The sequence below is a fragment of the Myotis yumanensis genome, unplaced genomic scaffold (genome assembly GCF_028538775.1).
Source record: "Myotis yumanensis isolate MYYU_CA2020_CCGP unplaced genomic scaffold, mMyoYum1.0.hap1 SCAF_9, whole genome shotgun sequence".
Taxonomy (NCBI): Eukaryota; Metazoa; Chordata; class Mammalia; order Chiroptera; family Vespertilionidae; genus Myotis; species Myotis yumanensis.
This window is the reverse complement of record NW_027223760.1, coordinates 29,631,854-29,653,838: the sequence shown is the minus strand read 5'-3', so window position 1 is coordinate 29,653,838 and position 21,985 is coordinate 29,631,854. Positions and strand designations below refer to the sequence as shown.

Below are 21,985 nucleotides of genomic sequence, written 5' to 3'. Positions count from 1 at the left end.
CCTGACCGGGGTTGTCCCTACCACACCGGGGCCGTTTCGACCTGACCGGGGTCGTCCCTACCTCACGGGGGCCGTTTCAACCTCACCGGGGTTGTCCCTACCACACCGGGGCTGTTTCGACCTGACCGGGGTTGTCCCTACCACACCGGGGCTGTTTCGACCTGACCAGGGTCGTCCCTACCTCAGGGGGGCCGTTTCAACCTCACCGGGGTCGTCCCTACCACACCGGGGCCGTTTCAACCTGACCGGGGTTGTCCCTACCACACCGGGGCCGTTTCGACAGGGGCAATTGTTTTTTATTGTGGGAACTATACTTAACATTGCAGGTGGCTTTGAATATAAGCAAAGTTAACGGCAATATTGGATGGAGGGAGGGCGGGTGAAAACACCCACACACACAGTGATTAAGATCTCTCTTGAGACACTTGGGGAATTAAACCAAGGCACAGAGAAACTTTTCGGTTGCTTTTCAGTCAGGTCCCCTGACAAGGGGACCTCCTGTTTCTCTGGTGCTTTTCCTCTTAGCACATGAGCTTCTCATTCTCTCCTCACAGGTCTAGCCACTGGGTGGTGGAGTTGGCAAGATGGGGATGGATTGAATGTGGGAGCCTTATAAACCTAGAAGACGAGTAGAACCAAAATGGATAATTAGAGGGAATCTTTGTTAAATAACCACTTATTTACATGCTTTCCCATACAATTTTAAATATTTCTTTTATGAAGAGTCTATGCTACATATTTCTTTCAATCAAGACATTATAAAGGTATTAATGCTATCACATGCCCTGCACTAATGTTGTAGCAATAGGATTCCATTTTAATGTTGACTACCAAGCCATTTTGATGTCTTAGGCTTCTAAACGCTAAATTCTATCCCTATTTGTCTTTATCTTTAAAGAGCTGCATTGAAGGATTTCTGGCCCTCTCAAGAAAGAATATCATTGAAGTGCAAGGCCTGGAATATAATTCAGATCATCTTAATCAGATTTCTCAACCACTGATCTAATCAAGCTGGCTGTTTTGCTTAGCTTCTTGGTCAAGTTCATTCATGAACTCAGAAAGCATTTACTGAGTTTATGCTGTGTCTACCCCTGGGCTAGAATGTAACAAGATTAGTAGATGAATTGAGCCCTGTCCTTTAGGAGTTTATAGTCTTACTGAATGAAGTGAAGGAAATAATAGAATGCTATTTAAAATGCTTGATGGCTTTTACACTTGAAATATGTTAAAGGTCTTTCCTGGCACTTTCTCCATTTCAAAGATATTTTTGCCATTACAGTCATCCCCAACAAAGTGTTGTAAAATTAATATAATAGAGTCATTGGCATTTCACGGTTTTACTGACTGTGGGTTTGAGAGGATTCTGAGCAAAAGAAAAGAATGATAAATTGAAACCCCATTGATTTTTGTATTGGAGCAAATTGAAACATAAAATCCCTGTCTCCCACACCCTCTCAACCCCGCCCCCCCCCATACATACACCAACCCCAAAACACAGCAAAATCTGCAGACTCTTTTTTAATAAGTTTTTATTGTTCAGATTATTACAGTTGTTCCTCTTTTTCCTCCCCATAGCTCCCCTCCACCCAGTTCCCACCCCCCCATGCCCTTACCTTCCCATTGTCCTCATCCATAGGTGTTCCATTTTGGTCCAGTCTCTTCCCACCTCCTACACAACCCCTCCCCCCTGAGAATTGTCAGTCCACTCCCTTTCTATGCCCCTGATTCTATTTTATTGACCAGTTTATTCTGTTCATCAGATTTTTTATTCACTTGATTTTTAGATTCACTTGTTGATAGATATGTATTTGTTGTCACTTGGTTGTTCATAATTTTTATCTTTGCCTTTTTCTTCTTCTTCCTCTTCTTAAAGGATATCTTTCAGCATTTCATATAATAATGGTTTGGTGGTGATGAACTCCTTTAGCTTTTTCTTATCTGTGAAGTTCTTTATCTGACCTTCAATTCTGAATGATAGCTTTGCTGGGTAAAGTAATCTTGGTTGTAGGTTCTTGCTGTCCATCACTTTGAATATTTCTTGCCACTCCCTTCTGGCCTGCATAGTTTCTGTTGTGAAATCAGCTGACAGTCGTATGGGTATTCCCTTGTAGGTAACTGACTGTTTTTCTCTTGCTGCTTTTAAGATTCTCTCTTTGTCTTTTGCCATTGGCATTTTAATTATAATGTGTCTTGGTGTGGTCCTCTTTAGATTCCTTTTGTTTGGGGTTCTCTGTGCTTCCTGGACTTGTAAGTCTATTTCTTTCACCAGGTAGGGGAAGTTTTCTGTCATTATTTCTTCAAATAGGTTTTCAATAGCTTGCTCTCTCTCTCTTCTTCTGGCACCCCCATAATTCAGATGTTGGTATGCTTGAAGTTGTCCCAGAGGCTCCTTACACTATCTTCATATTTTTGGATTCTTTTTTATTTTTTCTTTTCTGGTTGGGTGTTTTTGCTTCTTTGTATTTCAAATCTTTGACTTAATTCTTGGGATCCTCTAGTCTGCTGTTGGATCTCTGTATATTATTCTTTATTTCAGTCAGTGTATGCTTAATTTCTAATTGGTCTTTTTTCATATCCTTGAGGGTCTCACTAAACTTCTTGGAAGTTTCTAGAAGATTCTTGAATAACCTTATAACTTTAGCTTTGAACTCTATATCCAGTAGTTTGCTTTCCTCAATTTCTTTCATTTGTGACATGTTTCTTTGTCTCCACATTTTGGCTGCTTCCCTGTGTTGATAGAGTGACTTTGTGTGCTAGGTGTCCTATAGGGCCCAGTGGCTTAGCCTCCCCAATTACCTGAGGTGGACACTCTTGGTGCACCCCTTTATTATTTTTTTTATTGCTTAAAGTATTACAAAGGGTATTACATATGTGTCCTTCTCCCCCCCCCCCCCCCCCCGCCTTGACAATCCCCTGGCCTTCCCTACCCCCCCAGTGTCTTATGTCCATTAGTTATGCTTATAAGGATGCATACAAGTCCTTCGGTTGATCTCTTACTCCCCTCCCTCCTGTCCCCCAACCCTCCCTGGCCTTCCCACTGCAGTTTGACAATCAGTTTGAGGCAGCTCTGCCTCTGTATCTATTATTGTTCAAAAGTTTGTAATGGTCTTTATTATCCATGAATGGGTGAGATCATGTGGTATTTTTCCTTCATTGACTGGCTTGTTTCACTTAGCATAATGCTCTCCAGTTCCATCCATGCTGTTGCAAATGGTAAGAGTTCCTTCTTTTTTACAGCAGTATAGTATTCCATCATGTAGATGTACCACAGTTTTCCAATTCATTCATCTACTGATGGGCACTTAGGCTGTTTCCAGATCTTAGCTATGGTGAATTGTGCTGCTATGAACATATGGGTGCACATATCCTTTCTGATTGATGTTTCTGGTTTCTTGGGATATATTACTAGAAGTGGGATCACAGGGTCAAATGTGAGTTCCATTTTTAGTTTTTTGAGGAAACTCCATACCGTCTTCCATAGTGGCTGCACCAGTCTGCATTCCCACCAGCAGTGCACAAGTGTTCCTTTTTCTACACATCCTCTCCAGCACTTGTTGTTTGTTGATTTGTTGATGATAGCCAGTCTGACAGGTGTGAGATGGTACTTCATTGTTGTTTTGATTTGCATCTCTCGGATGATTAGTGACTTTGAGCATGTTTTCATATGTCTCTTGGCTTTCTGAATTTCCTCTTTTGAAAGGTGTCTATTTAGATCCTTTGCCCATTTTTTGATCAGATTGTTTATCTTCTTTTTGTTAAGTTATATGAGTTCCCTATAAATTTTGGAGATTAGGCCCTTATCAGATATGACGTTGGCAAATATGTTTTCAACTAATTTTATTTAAGGTCTGAGAAATGATGAAATTGCTTTCTTATTTTGAAAGAAAATGTGTATACATATGTGAACTATTGGAAAAACATATTTTTTCCATGCTTATTTAGAAGAACGGAAAGCTATAATCAGAAGTTACCTCCCATCCCCCATATATATTTCTCTTCTTTGCTTTCTTATGTAATGACCTTTTGTGAGGCCCATTTACAGTTACAAACTGGCAGCCACTTTGATGTTTCTTACTTATATTCCCCCTAATTGATGTTTATATGTGTAGTAGATAACAGTTTTCTTCTATTAATGTTACAGAAAACCACCCTTAAATTTGCTTCCACAATGAGGAATAAATAATCCACAAAAGCCCTTAATTAACCATTTCTATTCACAGGCTGGGAAAGAGTGTGACTTGACTGTACTTTCATTGCAGGACTTAGCCGGGGTTGAATGTCTCTATGTCTCTCATTGTATAGCCCCATTGCTCTTCTACAGACTCATACAGTTCTTGCATCCTAACTTGATTATTTGAGCAATATGCCCCTCCTGGCGGTCCTAATTAGGAAGAGTAGTCAGGTTTTGGTGGTCCCAGTCTACAACCTCTCATGAGTTAAACTCATTTGTCCTGTGGTTTTTACTGTGACAGTAGGTTGTGGTGAAACCTGTAGATTCTGACTCTACAGAGATCTGATTTTTTTTAGTGATGAAAACTAGCTCAGAATCACTATACCAAGTCCTTCAAAGCCAGGGAAAAGTCCCGATTAAAAATGCTAAAGAAGCTCCTTGAACTCAGGTGGAGGAAAACACTTGTGGGGATAAAGGATCACCCTATAAGAATCCTCCAGTATTCTTTTCTTTGTTGTCTGAATTAAAAAAATTATCTTTATTGTGGAGGCCAGCATTCTTTTCTTATTGCCCAATAAAATAGAATATACTTTGGGGTGAGGGGCCAAATTGATGTTGTTAATTATTTGCTTTGGTGAAAGTGAGGAAAGAGAATATCATGTCCTCAGGCTGTCTTCATTAAAGGCCCACATACTTGTAATGACTCTGTGGGGGCTTATATAAGGCAAGCACATTGCCTGCTGCCTGGTGGGAGCTTCCGAAAGTCAGCTATGGGCAAGCTTGATGTGCTCACTTCTGACTAACGAAGACCCAGATGCTATTCTGGGACTTCCTGTGCAGGAATATGAGTATATTAAGGGCTGGACACTTGCTCAGGGCACATGTGTGGGTCGTTGACTAGTGGCTGCACAGTCCTGGGTTCATTTCTGGATTCTTGCCCAGCTTTTCTTCAGGTTGTGGGCTGCTGCTCATCTCTCTTAACTTTATAAATTCTACTTCTGGGTGGAGCCTGCAGGGCTCTGTGAACAGTACAGTGAGATCATCTGCCTTCTAGGGCCCAAGGACGCTTTTAGATTCTGCTCTCACTCCTCTCTTTTACCCCGGCAAGTTCCTTTTCCTTCAGTGGCTCAGTTGATGGGATTCACCATATATTGGGCATCACTGCCTGTCTTTCCCCCATCTCACTGTCTGGAACCTTGGTTCTCTGTAGAGTGAGATGGGTGAAGGAGTCTGAGGGTCTGGGCCTCTCAGGGAACCTGGTGTGCTGTGGGTCCAGTAACAGATGGCAGCTGTTCACGTTCTATGAAACAGGCTGCAGAGAGCTAATGGGGTGAAGTGCACAATGAACTTGCTGATGATTTCCTTCAGGGCTCCCCCTTGATGGGCCTGGGTAAGTTAGTGCTCTTCCACCTGCCCTATCAACCTAAATTAAGAGGTAAACTGACCCAAGATCGAATTACCAGAAATTGAGATTATTCGGGACTAGCAGGAGAATTGCAATTCAGGACACACAGACTGTAGTAAGCTACAGGTGAGTCTGTTAATGGTTTGGGGTGAGCTGTTGTTATGGGCAAAGCGGCAAGGAGATGCAAGCCTAGCCAGAGTCCAAACAGCAAGTTCATTGGCTGGAGGGTGGAGAGAGATTCTTGGCAAATGATCATTGGTCCAGGGATAAGTTTAGGTCTTCTATAAATCAGGCATTTATGGGAAATCAGTCTCTCGGTTTTTAAGCTTCATTTTCCTGAGGGCTCATGTGTGAGATTCTCCATTTCATATTCTCCAGTTCCATTTTAGATTAAAATCCTTTCAGATTCCCATAGAGACATTTGTAAACTTTTAGCTTACAGAAGGAATATGCATGTGTAAATGCAAATTCCCGGGCCTCGCCCTCAGACTGATCAGGACTCAAAGCTGCAGCGTCACAAGATCCACCTAATTCTAGCTCAGGTAATTCTCAGAGCACATCTGGTCACTTCTGCAGAGGGAAAGCTCCTGGCCCTTCTAGGAGCCTCTTACTAGTAGTTAATTCACACCTGAGCACTCATATTTAAGCTGAAGACCTTTGTTTGGTGTTTTTTGATGGAGATGTTCGGAAACTGACTTCTGTTATTCATGATGATACTACAGGATCTCCCTGGGTGAACCCTGCTTTCTTCTCCTATCTTGCTGTTCTCATTCTCCCCACTTTGTTATCTTGCCTCCCTTTCCTTTTCTCAGCAATAGTCATAGTTGCTTGCTAAAGGGGCTCCTCTTATTTCTTATCTTTGCAGATCAAAGTCAGGGCTGACTTTCTTAACCTTTCCCACCTTTCTCACCCGAATCCTTTTGTGTTCCACTCAATAAACCTAAAGTCCAAACAACACGTTCTAGATTTTTTTCTTGCCGGGATCTTGGTAAGATATTGGTCTTTCAGTGTTTGAGATTTCTTGGCAGATACAACTCAGTCTTCTCCCATTTATAACCTCGAGCTACCTGTGCAAATCTTCTTCAAGAGAAAGGAAGGATGTTCCTAAGAGGAGCCAGAGTAAACTTGGTGATGTGGCCAGCTTGAAGAGCACTTTGGTTGGGAAGTGGAGGAATTTCAATAGAAGACCTCATGAGCCCGCTTTTCTTGCTTTTACTGTCTGGCAGCTTTAAACTTGTCCAAGTATTGTGTCTACCCAACCCATCCTGCCCTCTAATTTCACCTGGGACTTACATTTTAATTTGTCGTCCTGAAGTATTGTCCCAAAGTGACCCTCTCAGCCTCCCTATCTTTGAGACCTCCCAACCTTCTACCTTCACCATGAACTTTAAGGAGATATATTCCAATACAGTTTGCACATGTAGAAGACTAACTCATGCATCATTTCTACCCCATGGGAAATTTTTTGCTCTGTACTACCTTCTGATGTGCCTTTTCTTTGTGTGTTTGTCTTTCTTGCTGCAGGAAAGCAATCTCCCGGGCAGGCCTGCAGCACCTGACTCCTGCTCATCCCCTCGGTCTTCCTGTGGCAAATGGTCCAGCGAAGGAGCCCAGAGCAACTCTGGACTGGAGTGTAGGTGTTGGCTTTTTTTATTTAAACATAATTTGATTGCGTGTGTGTCTGTCTCTTTCTCAGGATTCCTATAACTATAGGCAATACTTAATAACTTTATTTATTTTTATATTCTTATTTTTCAATTACAGTTGATATACAATATTATATTAGTTTCAGGTATAAAACCCAGTGTAGACATTATATAACTTACTAAGTGATCATCTTCATAAATCTCATACCCATCTGACACCATACGTAGTTATTAGAACATTATTGACGAATTCCTTCTGATGTAGTTTACATCCCTATGACTATTCTGTAACAACCAATTTGTACTTCTTAATCCATTCACCTTTTTAATCTATCCCCCACTCTCCTCCTATCTGACAAAATGTTCTTTGTATCTATGAGTCTGTTTCTGTTCTACTTGTTCATTTATTTTGTTATTTAGATTCAATTGTTGATAGACATGTATTTATTGCCTTTTTATTGTTCTTATTTTTAATCTTTTCTTTCTAATTCTTAAAGAAAACCTTTTAACATTTCTTATAATATGGTTTGGTGGTGGTGAACTCCTTTAACTTTCTCTTGTCTGAGAAACTCTTTATTTCTCCTTAAATTTTAAATGATAGCCTTGCTGGGTAGGGTAATTTTGGTTGTAAGGACTTAATAATTTTCAATATGGCTCACTGACCCATCTTTACATATCTAAACCATTCTCAGAATCCTAAGAACATAGCTTCTTTAGTAGTATATGAAGTCAGATGTGTTGAAGACTAAAATAAAATCTTCATGAATCATTTGAAGCTGCCTGGGTGTGCAGCTGTGAGATAAAAAGTACCTCTGCGCACATGCTCATTGGCTCCTCTAAGCTAATGATGAATTACACTTATCCTTAGCAGGAATCTAAGTTTGATTTCCTCAACTCATGCTGCTTTGCCTTTTTGGTACTATTTTTCCTTTTATAAATATTTATTTATTTTTTTTATAGAGGATGACCTTACCTTAAATTCTAGGCACTTCATGTCTCCGGTCTGTTATACTTCCTCCCCTAACCCAAAGATAGATAGGTTTTGTATCAGTGGGAGTGGGCATATTTGCTGATGTTAATATTTTAACCAAAAGACCTCCATAAAAACTATGAACTGGAGTTGAAGATTGCAGCCTGAAATTCTTAAGTCAATTAGAACATTGAGAGTCATCAGTGAGTCAAGTTCTTGGTGGAAGACATCTCTAACTGGATTGAAAGGCTTTGTCCCTTCCTGAAGGAATGTAAGGGATGACATGGAAAGAGAGGAAGGCTGATCTGAAATTCTGCCTTTCTGGTCTTGATGGTGAATTTTGTTTAGAATTTGTAGTTGAGTTGACAGAGGGGAAATTCATGTGCTTTTCTTCTCATAAGAAAGAGCATGGCAGGGTGGGAGAAAAGAGAGGAGTTTTAAAATTAAATTAAGTTTTTAGTACATACTAGAGGCCCGGTACATGAAATTTGTACACCCATGGGAAGTGGGCCTGAGCCATCAGTCAGACATTCTTAGCGCTGCCACAGAGCCTCTCCCACCACTGCTGCTGCGCTCGCCAGCCATGAGCCAGGCTTCTGGCTGAGTGACGCTCCCCCTGTGGAAGCACACTGACCACCAGGGGGCAGCTCCTGCATTGAGCGTCTGCCCCCTGGTGGTCAATGCATGTCATAACGACTGGTCATTCCACCGTTGGGCCAAAACTGGCCCTCCAACATCCCCTGAGGGGTCTCGGATTGCGAGAGGGTGCAGGCCAGGCTAAGGGACCCCATCGGTGCACGATCGGGACCAGGGAAGAAATCAACAGGTAAAAAAGCAGTGTTGACACCTAGAATAGAAGAGTACAGAGACCATCACTGGAGTGTGAGGGAGGGACATGGGACATTGGCCAGCCAGGGAGGGACTGTGGAGGGCTCCAGGGCATGTCTGGCCTGTCTGGCTCAGTCCCGATCGGCAGGACCCCAGCAGCAAGCTAACCTACTGGTCAGAGCGTCTGCCCCCTGATGGTTAGTGCACATCATAGCGACTGATTGACCAGTCGACTGTCTGCCCCCTGGTGGTCAGTGCACATCATAGCGAGCAGTTGAGCAGCTTTAGCATATTATTAGCATATTACACTTTGGTTGAATGGCCGACTGGGTGACCAGATACTTAGCATATTAGGCTTTTATTATATAGGATGCCGTGATTTAATGTCCTTTTATAGTACAATATTTCTCTCGCTCAAGCACATACCAACATTATTGTTTTACATCAGTGCTGAGAGTTTGTTACTATCTGAGTACATTGCATTGTTCAGGAGGAATGTTCCTCTCTTGGAGCTTCCCTTTATTCCAGGACGGTTATGTAATAAACTCTTAAATCATAATAAAGATTAGAATATATACTAGTATACACCAGTGATTACATAGAATTAAATGTATAAACAAACAGATAAATAAAATCCAAGAATGGCATGCAAGCACCCATGATTAGAGTGAGCATGTGTTATAAATCAGGGACCCAAAAAAGTAGTTTAATATTCATGATGTCCCAAACAATCCTCTATTTGAGAGGCAAGACTCTAATGAGAGAGTTTAAATCATTTAGATCAGAAACCTTCATGAAATCTTTTTTCTGCTCCTTGTGTGACATTAGCCAAGACACTTGGTTTTTCTCAGCCTCAGTGTTTTCATCTATAGATGGGGACAATTTTAGCCCTTCCTAAGGGGAACTTCATGGATGTTGTTAGGATCAAATGTGGCAGTAAATGTGAAAGTTCTTCACAAACTGTATAGCCTGCAGAATTATTTATTCAGAAATAAAGTAATTGATGAATTTATTAATTCATCTCACATTTGAGTACTTGTTGGTCCTCGAACCTGTGTTGGTTCCTTGGAATTCTGAGGTGAGGAATATGTTTCTTTCTTTAAGAAGCTTAGAATGCAGAGTGCAGAGAAGAAATCAACAGGTAAAAAAGCAGTGGTGACACCTAGAGGAGTACAGAGCCCATCACTGGAGTGTGAGGGGAGACACTCCATCCCTGTTTGATGTTGGAAATAGTTATCAGAAATGCTTTTGAAAGATAAGAATCACATGATCTCACTTACTGTATATGTAGAATATAATGAACAAAATAAACTGACGAACAAAAATAAATCCAGAGACATGGAGGCATGGAGCAGGCTGATGAATATCAGAGGGAAGTGGGGATGGGGGATGGGAAGAGATTAACCAAAGAACTTATGTGCATATTGCATAACCCCTGAACATAGACATTACTGCAATAGGCCGCAGGGCGGGGTGGGTGGAGGGGGTCAGTTGAGGGGGAAGGGATACCTGTAATACTTTCAACAATAAAGATAAATTTTAAAGAAAAGAAAAAGAAATGGGTATTTGAGAAGCTCACTCTATTGAGGGAGTAACCTTACTAAAGTGCTTTAATCACACACACACACACACACACACACACACACAAATAATTAAAAAAGAAGTGTCCTGCTTGAGCCAAAGCTTGACTAGTACATATAATTTTCTGATTCCTAATATTTCATTGGAATGGTATTTTGGGCTAGTGGTGAAAGGTACAGTATATCATAGGAGAAAAACTAATGGGAACTAAGGCTGGGTTCATGTGTATTGATTCTTTATTCCCACTCTCCTTTGTGGGCACCCTGTCGTGGTGGCCTGTGGAGTTACCATGGTGGCAGGAAACACTTTGGGAGTTTTAACAACTGAGGGAAAACGAAAAGCCTTCTTTCAAGACACTTCAGCTGAAGGGTTATTTAGAGAGATGCTGTGTAAGGAGTTTTAAGATGTGACTCTGAAAAACACATAATTGTGGACTAATATTTCTGTTAGCAAACAGAAGCCAAACAGTGACCAGCCCTACCATTTCTTACTGCAATCATGTAAGACATTTTTCTCAGAAGAGAGGAAGAAACAGATTGATGAAAACATTCTAGTGACTTTCTGATGTTGAGTTGCATGAGTTCCTTATATGTTTTGGGTTTTGGATATATCATTGGTAAATATCTTCTCCAATTCAGTAGGTTGTATTTCATCTTGTTGGTGGTTTGCTTCACTGTGCAAAAACTTTTTAGTTTGATGTAATCCCATTTGTTTTTCTTTGCTTTTGTTGCCCTTGCCCAAGAAGGCATAGCCAAAATATATTACAAAGAACAGTGTCAAAGAGTTTAGTGCCTATGTGTTCTCCTAGTTTTATGGCTTCAGGTCTGACATTTAAGTCTTTAATCCAGTTTGAGTTTATTTTTGTATATGGTAAGAGGTGGTCCAGTTTCACTTTTTTGCATATCTCTGACTAGTTTTCCCAGCACCATTTATTGAAGAGACTTCCTTTACCCCGTTGTATTTTTTTGCTAAGACTTTACCTGGTACTTGCCCTCACTTCCGAATTTTTTGCTTTTCCTAATGAATGTGCTTTGCACCCATTTCATTTATATCATTTTAGTTTACATGTCTATTCAGAGAGCTAAACCAGGATTTTCTTTGTTCTGTCTAAAGTGTTAAGACTAGTCCTCTGTGTGACTTATATCTGCTGTTCCCGCATCCTATCCACTTGTGTACTCCTCTATTTATCTCCTTCTGTCAGCTTACTTTCTGGACTAAATGTGTTCAAGTGATCAAGCTTTACTTATTCACTGCTGTTTATTAAACATTAATTTGACGTGGAGTGTCTTGATAGTCTCAAAAATGTGGAGGAGGATGGCAAGAATTTAAAAAATAAAATACAATAAAGAAGATCTCCGATTTCTTGCTATTGGTGAGGATGAAGGGCCCTGATAGTGCTAAGTTATGCTTTTGGCAGAACAGGGGTGGATCAGGGCGGGCAAGAGTACCCTTGTTCCCCATCCCACCTCCCTTGACTCTCAGGTTCAAATTCTTTGCAAAATACCATTTGGTTTGAGGTCTGTCATCTCAGAGGCCTAGAGTATTATGACTTGCTGACCGATGTCATCTCTCCTCTCCTCATTTGACCAGTGAGAAAACAGAAAAGCTGTTCATGGGACCCCTGAAGTTGCAAGACAAATCAGGGTGAACCTGGATTTAGGATCTTATGTGCAAGTTTCTACTTACTGTAGAATCCTAAAAGGGTCATGTTCTGACTCCAGTACATGTGCTAAAGGTGCTAAAGTCTTCAGGTGGGGCACAATTGTTTCCTAAATATCCTCTTGCTTAGGGCTTTGAGTAGTAGCCTGCTGGTGGGGTGCCTGAGACCCAGGGGCACCCTGACTCAGGGAGCCCAGACTATAGGCACCTGTGTGTTTTGGAGAGGAGTGTACTATTATAGGAGTCAGTTTTTATGCTTTGAGTACATGAACGTAATCGTTTCCTTCAAGCATTCCATTTTCCTTTTCCTACCTGGTGATCTATACTCTCTCTCTTTTTTAGTTTGTTCCTCAAAGTCCAAAGCTTCTGTCCTGCTCTGATTTGCTCCTATGGTTTTTTTTTTTTTTTTTTCCGTCCCTACCTCACGGGGGCCGTTTCAACCTCACTGGGGTTGTCCATACCACACCGGGGCTGTTTCAACCTGACCGGGGTTGTCCCTACCACACCGGGGCCGTTTCGACCTGACCAGGGTCGTCCCTACCTCACAGGGGCCGTTTCAACCTCACCGGGGTCGTCCCTACCTCACGGGGGCCCTTTCAACCTCATCGGGTTGTCCCTACCACACCGGGGCTGTTTCAACCTGACTGGGGTTGTCCTTACCACACCGGGGCCGTTTTGACCTGACGGGGGTCGTCCCTACCTCACGGGGGCCGTTTCAACCTCACCGGGGTCGTCCCTAACTCACGGGGGCCGTTTCAACCTCACCGGGGTCGTCCCTACCACACCGGGGCCGTTTCAACCTGACCGGGGTTGTCCCTACCACACCGGGGCCGTTTCAACCTCACCGGGGTCGTCCCTACCTCACGGGGGCCGTTTCAACCTCACCGGGGTCGTCCCTACCACACCGGGGCCGTTTCAACCTGACTGGGGTTGTCCCTACCACACCGGGGCCGTTTCGACCTGACCGGGGTCGTCCCTACCTCACGGGGGCCGTTTCAACCTCACCGGGGTCGTCCCTACCTCACGGGGGCCGTTTCAACCTGACCGGGGTTGTCCCTACCACACTGGGACCGTTTCGACCTGACCGGGGTCGTCCCTACCTCACGGGGGCCGTTTCAACCTCACCGGGGTCGTCCCTACCACACCGGGGCTGTTTCAACCTGACCGGGGTTGTCCCTACCACACCGGGGCCGTTTCAACCTGACCAGGGTCGTCCCTACCTCACGGGGCCGTTTCAACCTCACTGGGGTCGTCCCTACCTCACGGGGGCCGTTTCAACCTCACCAGGGTTGTCCCTACCACACCGGGGCCGTTTCGACCTGACTGGGGTCGTCCCTACCTCACGGGGGCCGTTTCAACCTCACCAGGGTTGTCCCTACCACACCGGGGCTGTTTCAATCTGACCGGGGTTGTCCCTACCACACCGGGGCCGTTTCGACCTGACCAGGGTCGTCCCTACCTCACGGGGGCTGTTTCAACCTTACCCGGGTCGTCCCTCCCTCACGGGGGCCGTTTCAACCTGACCGGGGTTGTCCCTACCACACCGGGGCCGTTTCGACCTGACCAGGGTCGTCCCTACCTCACAGGGGCCGTTTCAACCTCACCGGGGTCGTCCCTACCTCACGGGGGCCGTTTCAACCTCACCCGGGTTGTCCCTACCACACCGGGGCTGTTTCAACCTGACTGGGGTTGTCCCTACCACACCGGGGCCGTTTCGACCTGACTGGGGTCGTCCCTACCTCATGGGGGCTGTTTCAACCTCACCGGGGTCGTCCCTACCTCACGGGGGCCGTTTCAACCTCACCGGGGTCGTCCCTACCTCATGGGGGCCGTTTCAACCTCACCAGGGTTGTCCCTACCACACCGGGGCTGTTTCAACCTGACTGGGGTCGTCCCTACCTCACGGGGGCTGTTTCAACCTCACCGGGGTCGTCCCTACCTCACGGGGGCCGTTTCAACCTCACCGGGGTCGTCCCTACCTCACGGGGGCCGTTTCAACCTCACCGGGGTTGTCCCTACCACACCGGGGCCGTTTCAACCTCACCGGGGCCATCCCAGCCTTACCGGGGAAACAGGAAGTTTGGCCCTCTGTCCCCTGCCGGCGGCTCCCCACCAGACAAAATCTCCAGGCGTTCCTGGTGGTTGAACATCCAGCACTCCTGCCCTCCACCAAGTGCACAGACTGCCTGTCTGCTGTCCCCCAGTGCCCCACAAGAGACTGGGACCAGTGGGCATGTTTGTGCGCTTGCTGGTACAGCAGTTCCACAGTGCCGGCCGAGTCAGGCCCAGCCCTGGCCGGCCCCGGACCCGACTCTGCCCCCGGATTGCGTCCCTCCCAGATGCAAGGAGCTGAAATCTGCGGCCTGCTGGGATGGGCTCTGTACTTGGTGCCTCTGCACATCCTACTCAGTCTCAATGCGCTTCTTTCTATGCGAGGAGTTGAAATCTGCAGTTTGTTGGGTTGGGCTCTGTACTTGGTGTCACATCCTACTCAGTCTCAATGTTCTTTCTCTCCTTCCAGTTGTAGAGCTTCCACTGGGCCAACTTTCCCATGGTTCTGTATGATAGGTGTTTGTCTGATATTTGGTAGTTTCGATGTTGTTGTGTGAGGTAGCACGCACAGGTCTCTTCCTTATGCCGCCATCCTGGTTCTCCTGGGTCTGCTTCTTGAGTGTGTCTCCTATGGTTTATTGTGGGCACCCTGACATGGTGGCCTGTGGAGTTATAACGGTGGCAGGAAACACATAGTTGCATTTCCTCTATGACTCTTTGCCAACATTCACTTCTTGCTGCCTGTGCACGGGCCTTTCCCTTCATGCATGTCAGGGTTAGAACACTTTTGAGTCGACGTGTGGGGAGTAGCCAGATGGGTCTTCAGGCTGGTGCCTGAGTCTTCTATTAACAGCAGTAGACAGTTGGCCCCACCCAATGTGGAAATTATTTCTTCAAGAAATGCCCTCTCTTGTTCTCTGCCAGGCCACACTCAGCTTTTCAATTGAACCAATTCCCTTTATTATATTCACTTTTTGCTTTGATCCCTCACAATTGCTCTCACCATCATGCATTGTCTTACAAATCTTAGAACCAAATTAGTGTTTTTGAGTTGATTTTCTTACTCTAGGTTCTTAGTTAGAGTTCAGGCTTCTTGAAGAGAGGGACAGTGATTTCTGCTTGTTCTTTCTTCTTCACTGTGGAAAGCACAGTATCATGGGCCTTGCTGTCCGGTTACTGATGTCAGGGGACTGAGTGATTATAGCTTTTCTGTTCAATCAGTGAGAAGGGGACATTTCACTTGGGGTTCATGAGCATGTAGATAATCTTTGGTTCCTGAAAGGTGTGGTAGACATGAGTCCAAAGCCTGCTTAAAAAAATAAATGTATTTATGCTATTTTAATTCCAAGTAACTCTTTTTAACTTGTCTTTCTAACACAATGCACTGTGTTAAGTCTTAAAACACACAGTTGTTTGATCTTTTCATTTCTCTCAAAGGCATCCCTTCTTCACCTTCATGGTGGCAACCTACAGGGTCTGCTCCCACTGACACCATGCGAAGCCAAGCCACTTTGGGGGGAAATAGGCTAAATTTCTAGAAAGGGAGTAATGCTCAAAGGGAAAAAGAAATATTCTCATCTCCTGGGCCAGAGTCCAAGTTTCCACTTTAGAGTGACTTAGCCTATTTAGAAGTGTGTCTAATGCATAGATAATGAATGTCTTCTCTGAAATGTCACATGCCTCTCTTATGATGGAGACTTCATCTGGGCATAGAGATTTCTTCCCTGTTTTGAACATTATAGCAGAGAGCATGGGAAGTGGGTCTTATTCTATCTCCACTGTCAAATTATTTTATAATTTGTTTTTGCCCATTATGCAGCCTAAAACAACTCTCAAAACAATGGTGGAAAAGCCACCAAGATCTTTCTTAAAGGACATGTTAGTTGTAAACCTAGCATTCTTGATCTCAATTCATTTTATTCTTCCCTCATTGGAAAATTTCCTCTAGTTCTGAGGGCTAAGGAAAACAGAGCCTCAGCACAAACAAAGCCAGACTCTAAATCCAGACCACATTTCCTTTCCTATAGTTGATGATGATAAGAAATGACGTGCTCTCTCCCAGGCAGTAGAAACGTAACAGTCAGGGCACTGCCTCACTCTTTGGTTCGGAGACAAGATTAGGGAAACAGAATCTTCACGTGGGATTGCTATAAACTGGGTTATGAAACTAGGTCATCTTATCTTTAGAAACTTTGAATGAAAGGCCAGGGGAGGCAGGTGTGTGTGTGCCTGTGCAAGTACGTGTGTTCCCATTTTTGTCTTGTTTCAAATGACAAGTCCTAGCAGACCTGTGCCTTCTTTACAAGCTTCAGGTCTCAGCATCTTTACCTTCGGGTTTGAGTGTCATCACCAAAAGTGACTCCCACCCAGCGGTTTTCCCCACTTCCATACCCATTTCAAAAAATGTCAGGTTAATCAAGAGATCAGATTGCTCAGAGCATGAGACTACCCGGCTATAAACCACAGAAGGTCCTGGATCTGGTCAGCCCTGTTAATAGTGGGCTGTTAAAAGAGTGACTTCATGCAGTCTCACCAGTCCTTTATTTACCCAAATTGTGAAAATTGTAAGGTAAATTACACTGGTTGTTGGGGGAAATCATAGAATCCTACAACTTCATAGGTCAGTAAGAGTATCCAGGCCTGATCTTCTATTCTTTGGCAAGTAATTAGCTAACCTGACACTGTCCAGTAGACATATATATCAGCTGTAGAGTAATTCTAAATTTTCTAGTAGCCACATTGAAAAAAGCGAAAAGAAATAGCTAAAGTGAATTGTAACACCATGTTTTGTTTTACCAAATATGTCAATAATATTACAAATTCAGCATGCGATCAATATAAAAATGATCAATGAGACAGTTCACATTCCGTTTTCACACAGAGTCTTCAGAATTTGCTCTGAATTTTACACTGACGGCACATCTCAATCAGGGCTGACCACATTTCCAGTGCACGACAGCCATCTGCTTACTGATTAGCACACATGCAAACCATCCAAGACAGGTTTCACCTATTATTATCATGAAGATTTCTTTCCTTTCTGAATTTGTAGGGACATTTACATAGGATTCCTATTTGTAATCTTCTTACTGTTTTAAACACTTTTTACGAGTAAGTATCTTCATTTTGTATAAATTATTGGCTGCTGGTGTCAGTGCACTCTATCTGTCTTATTCAGTCTATAACACTCCCCCATTCCCAACTTTTCTATTTTGCTTTTTTACCTGTAACTATTACTAGGACTTCAGTAGAACTTGAAGGCAAAGAATCATATCTCTATGTCTGTCTGTCTTTCTAGATATATTGGTGGATCTCTTTTCTTAGGTAGATTATATGAGGCAGAGGATACAATAAATCAGAGTAAATCATTTGAGTAAATCAGAGCAGGAGATAAGTTTTTGGACTTTGAGAAATAGACTGAAAATAAGAGAGATATTCGTAGGTATATCTATAGAGACCTGTCTCAGCACTCATAAATACAGAATGTTGTCTTCATTTAGAATGGGTGAGCTATATTTTTTGTCTGCCACAGAGAGATACTCTGAGTTTTATACTATTTAAGATAGTATTTCAAGATGGATGTGTAGAGAAGAGATAAAGAGGTTCCTGGGTGGGGAGAATTGAATAAACAAAAACATGACACACAAAAGGAAAAGTATGGCTCTATTTAGACAAGAGCAACGAGAGAGTTAAATGTATAAAGGTGAATAAGAAAGGTTAAGGATAGACAGATGGATGCCATTAACAGAAGGTCTAGTATGTGCACTTAAATTTGGAGTTCATTTTGTAAATAATAGGGAATCATTTAAGTATTATGGGCAAGAAATAAATATAGTCATAGCTATGTTTTCCAGGGAATTAATTCTACAGCAGTGGAAAATATCAGAGAGAATTTCAGAATTAGAGTTCAGAGCAGAAGGAACCAGGACTCAGAGGATGGTACTGCTCAGTGGATGGTAAATAACTTAGGGGTAGATGTAGATCATGAAAGGAAATCCAGACCAAAATATGAGCAAAGAAAAGAGGCCCATATTAGTTGGGGTAGACTGAGTGGAATAAATGAAATACTCACATATAATGAGTAAATACAGAAGTGTAGCAGGCCAGACTGTTCCAAGTAGGTTGGGTAGGGGGTTGGCCCCGTTCCATAGTTATTCAATGACCCAGACAGACTGTTGCTCTTACATCTTCCTCAGAAGGCTTCTGAAGTCATCTCAGAAGTTGACTTTCCAGGTATCCAGTATGGGAGAAGAGCACGAAGGAACACAGTCTGAAAACAGTGCTCACCACTCCTGCATGTGTTCCATTCATTAGAACTTGGTCACATTACAAGGAAGTTGGGTAATAAGGTCTGCCTGTGTGTTCAGGAAGAAAAGAAAAATGATGTTGGTGAATGGCTAGCAGTCCTGGCTATAAAGACCTCGGAGAGAAGCTAAACTTCTAAATGTATATAGATTTTTCTTCCATTAGGATTCTTTTCATAGGGTACATTTCCAAATGTGAGATTACTAGGTACATTTGTGAATGTTTTAGTTTATTATATTGCTTCTTTAAATGCCCGTGTGTGGTTGTTTCATTTTCCCTGTCCCCAGGATCTACCTTGTTAACTTTGAGCTTACTCACAGTGTTTCTGTGTTTTCATGTCTCTTCCCTTATAATCCCTCTTTCTCTCCTTAGATATGGCTAGCTTGGCTCCTCTCTCCTCCTCTCTCACCTTCTTCTCTGGTGACTGTACAAGGGCAGAGAAGTACCAAGTGTTATAGATCAGTCATAGACATGTTCTACAATCTATTGTCTCAGGCTTGAAGAGGTGGGGTGGGGTTTACTGGATTATGGTTTCAGACTCTACTGCACAGAGTCACCTCCAGACCTTTGAAAACTCCTGATGCCCAGGCTTCACCTCAGAGTAGTTAAAATAAACTCTTTGGGAACAGTGCCTGAGTAATCTTAGAAACTCCCCAGGTCATTTAATGAGCAGTCAAGTTTGAGGACCAGTGTGTTAGAACCACTGTGGTAGGAAGCCTCCATCTTTTTCTTTCCCTCTTCCCTCACAAAGATTGGTATTTCTAATCAGATCCTCCACTCCCCAAGAATGAGGTCAGCTAATCAGTCCTCCTGTGTCTGAATCTGGTCAGACTTATCAGCAAGGTAGGATGCAGTGTACCTGGATTGGTACTTCCAGTGGTTTTTGACCATTTCCCTACTGTGATTTATATTTCAGTTTTTAAAAGAGTTGGCAGGACTTTTGCTGTGTTAAGGATTCCCTAGTATTTGCTGCTGTGATCATGTGTTTTATTTCCATGTTCTCTAGTAGTTTACTCTGTGGATTAGCCCACCAACCCAGTGCCTGGCACCAGTGATGTGGAATAAAAGTTCATTGACTGAATAAAGAATAAAAGGGTGAAAAATGGATTTTTTTAATTCTCTAAATGGTTAAACTTTCAAGTTGGATGATAAATTCCCATTAGTTAGGATATTTTAGGTTGTGGAGACCTAGCAAAGAAATGCCTTTTTATTTATTTACTTATTTTTACAGATATTATTCCCACCCATCACTATGTGAAAACTTTGAGTCCAAACCTATAGCTTTTCTCTGTTTGCCACTGGAAGTATTTGAGTAGTTCCAGAAGCAGAGAAATCTTTTAATTTGAAAAATTTAGAAATAATTGGGTGATGACCCTACTGAACTGGCACAATGCTTGAATTAGTAGAAATGTATTAGGCCTTTGAGTACACAGTGACTTTCAACTTCAAACTGAGTTTCAGGAAACCTCTGGCTTAGAAATAGAATTTGCCCATTACTGGTATAGATGTGTTTTCAAACAGTCTTAACTTAAAGTGCTTTACTACTGCTATCCTCCTTTGTAGCTAATTTGCTCAGCAAAGGCAATTTTGAGTAGAATTTATTTTAATTGTCATGGAATCTGCAGTGTTGGGTCTTACATTGTACAATTTGAGGGTTTTTCCTCATCTGTTCAATATATATTTCAAAGATTACTACATCCATGTGTAAAGCTTCTATAGATCTAATGTCTGCTTTAGTTACTGGCTCAAACTTTCCCCCGATTCCTTTTCCCATTTCCAGAATTTTGTTAAGATCAACACCTGCAGTATTTTCAGGGGTAAGATGAAAAGTGCTTAAACTCCTTGGGTTCAACTTTCTTGCATCCAAAATCAAAATTTGAGAGCCTGAAAGAAAACTGAAGTGCGGTGGGTCCTTTCCTTCCAGGAGAACGCTGTGAACGGAGAGCACCTGTGGCTGGAGACCAACGTCTCGGGAGACCTGTGCTACCTGGGCGAGGAGAACTGCCAAGTCCGATTTGCAGTGAGTGTGCTCCTCAGACCTCTGGGCTCTGACCTCACTGGGGGGCAGCTCCCAAATGGGGTCTGAAGACAGTGGGGTCACGGTGCTTGAATTTCCAAGGAGAGGCTTGAAAGAGCTCGTTCCTTGTTGACAGAGAGAGTGTATCAAGTTAAATTGGCTTCCAAAGAGTCAGTTTGAATGGTGTTAGGGCTTGACTCTGCATGCCACACCGTGGTTTTAATGTGCTACCTATGATGACACCCAGGGTTGGTTTTGGTTTGTGTGTTGGGTGGGAAGGAGGGAGGATGTGCGTGAAGGATTGTCTGCTTAAGTAGGTGTCTATGTGGGTGACAGGTGTATGTGTGGAGGAAGGGTCTCTGTGGGAGGGGTTATTCCTTTGCAGGGGAGTGTGTTTGCCAGTGGGCATGACTGGTGGGTGAAGGTGGGGATGGGCGGAAACACCTGTGTGGTGTGGGTGTAGGCTAGCAAATAATTCAGACTAAGTTCTGGAGGGTAAAATTCTAGAAACCATATAAGCAATCAACAGTCAACTACACTGGAATATCCTTGGCTTTTAAAAATTTACTTTGTGTCCCTGTTTAGAACAATCTGTTTAAATGTTAAATTCTCTTTATGCTCTGTGAAGAGAACATGGTTGCCAGGCAGTAAATTGTGAGGAACTAAAATTCTAGTGTTGAGAGAGCAAACTTAACATTTTTGTGTAGCTTAAAATTATGAGTCTGAAAACAGAGTAAGCAGAAATTGGAATAGTAAAGAAGAAAGAAATGTTCCTTCTTGGGAAATGGGCATTGTAATTGAAATAATAATTTTTTTCTTGTTATGTTTGTTTATCATGTGAAAGAAAGATTTGGGGCAAAGTGGACCTTGGAATGACAAGTGAATGTTTCTATTAATAACTAATGAGGAAGGAATTGAGTTTCCATCAAAGCTTATAGAAGAACATAGCCCCCAAGGAATTTTATCAGGCTGCCCGGGGTCACAAAGCTGGGAACCAAGACCTTTAAAATTACATTAGCTGTTTCGATGCCTAGTTTATAGGTTTTCCTCGGAAAACTTTATGGGAGTTTTGGAGGGCCAGGGTTTTTTGAGTGAAGTTGGAATTAGGTAAATGTCTAAGAAGATTCAGCAGTACAGCCTCTCAATTTAAAGTCAGGAAATCTGGATTTGGATCTCAGTGTTACCACTCATTGTGTGACATTGAGAACTTTTGATCTTTGGGCATTCTGTACCTTCTCGGTAGAAAAATGGAGTAAGATTAAGTTATTTTTAATTTTGCTTCCAATTCAGATATGTACTTAATTGTTTGCATTTCTTTTAATCTGGTTGTACATTCAGTCGATTTAAATAT

At 42.9% G+C, this 21,985-nt stretch overlaps 1 protein-coding gene across 3 annotated transcripts in view; it reads left to right on the top strand.

Annotated features, from left to right (window-relative positions):
* DGKI (diacylglycerol kinase iota) overlaps positions 1-21,985 on the top strand; it is a 410,881-nt gene that overhangs the window by 139,347 nt on the left and 249,549 nt on the right. For 2 of the 3 annotated variants that reach the window (XM_070423975.1, XM_070423979.1), the window contains exons 2-3: positions 7,101-7,209; positions 20,542-20,637. In XM_070423975.1, coding sequence (XP_070280076.1) covers positions 7,101-7,209; positions 20,542-20,637 — 205 coding nt within the window. The remainder of the gene's footprint in view (positions 1-7,100; positions 7,210-20,541; positions 20,638-21,985) is intronic. The other variant, XM_070423977.1, reaches the window with a different exon arrangement.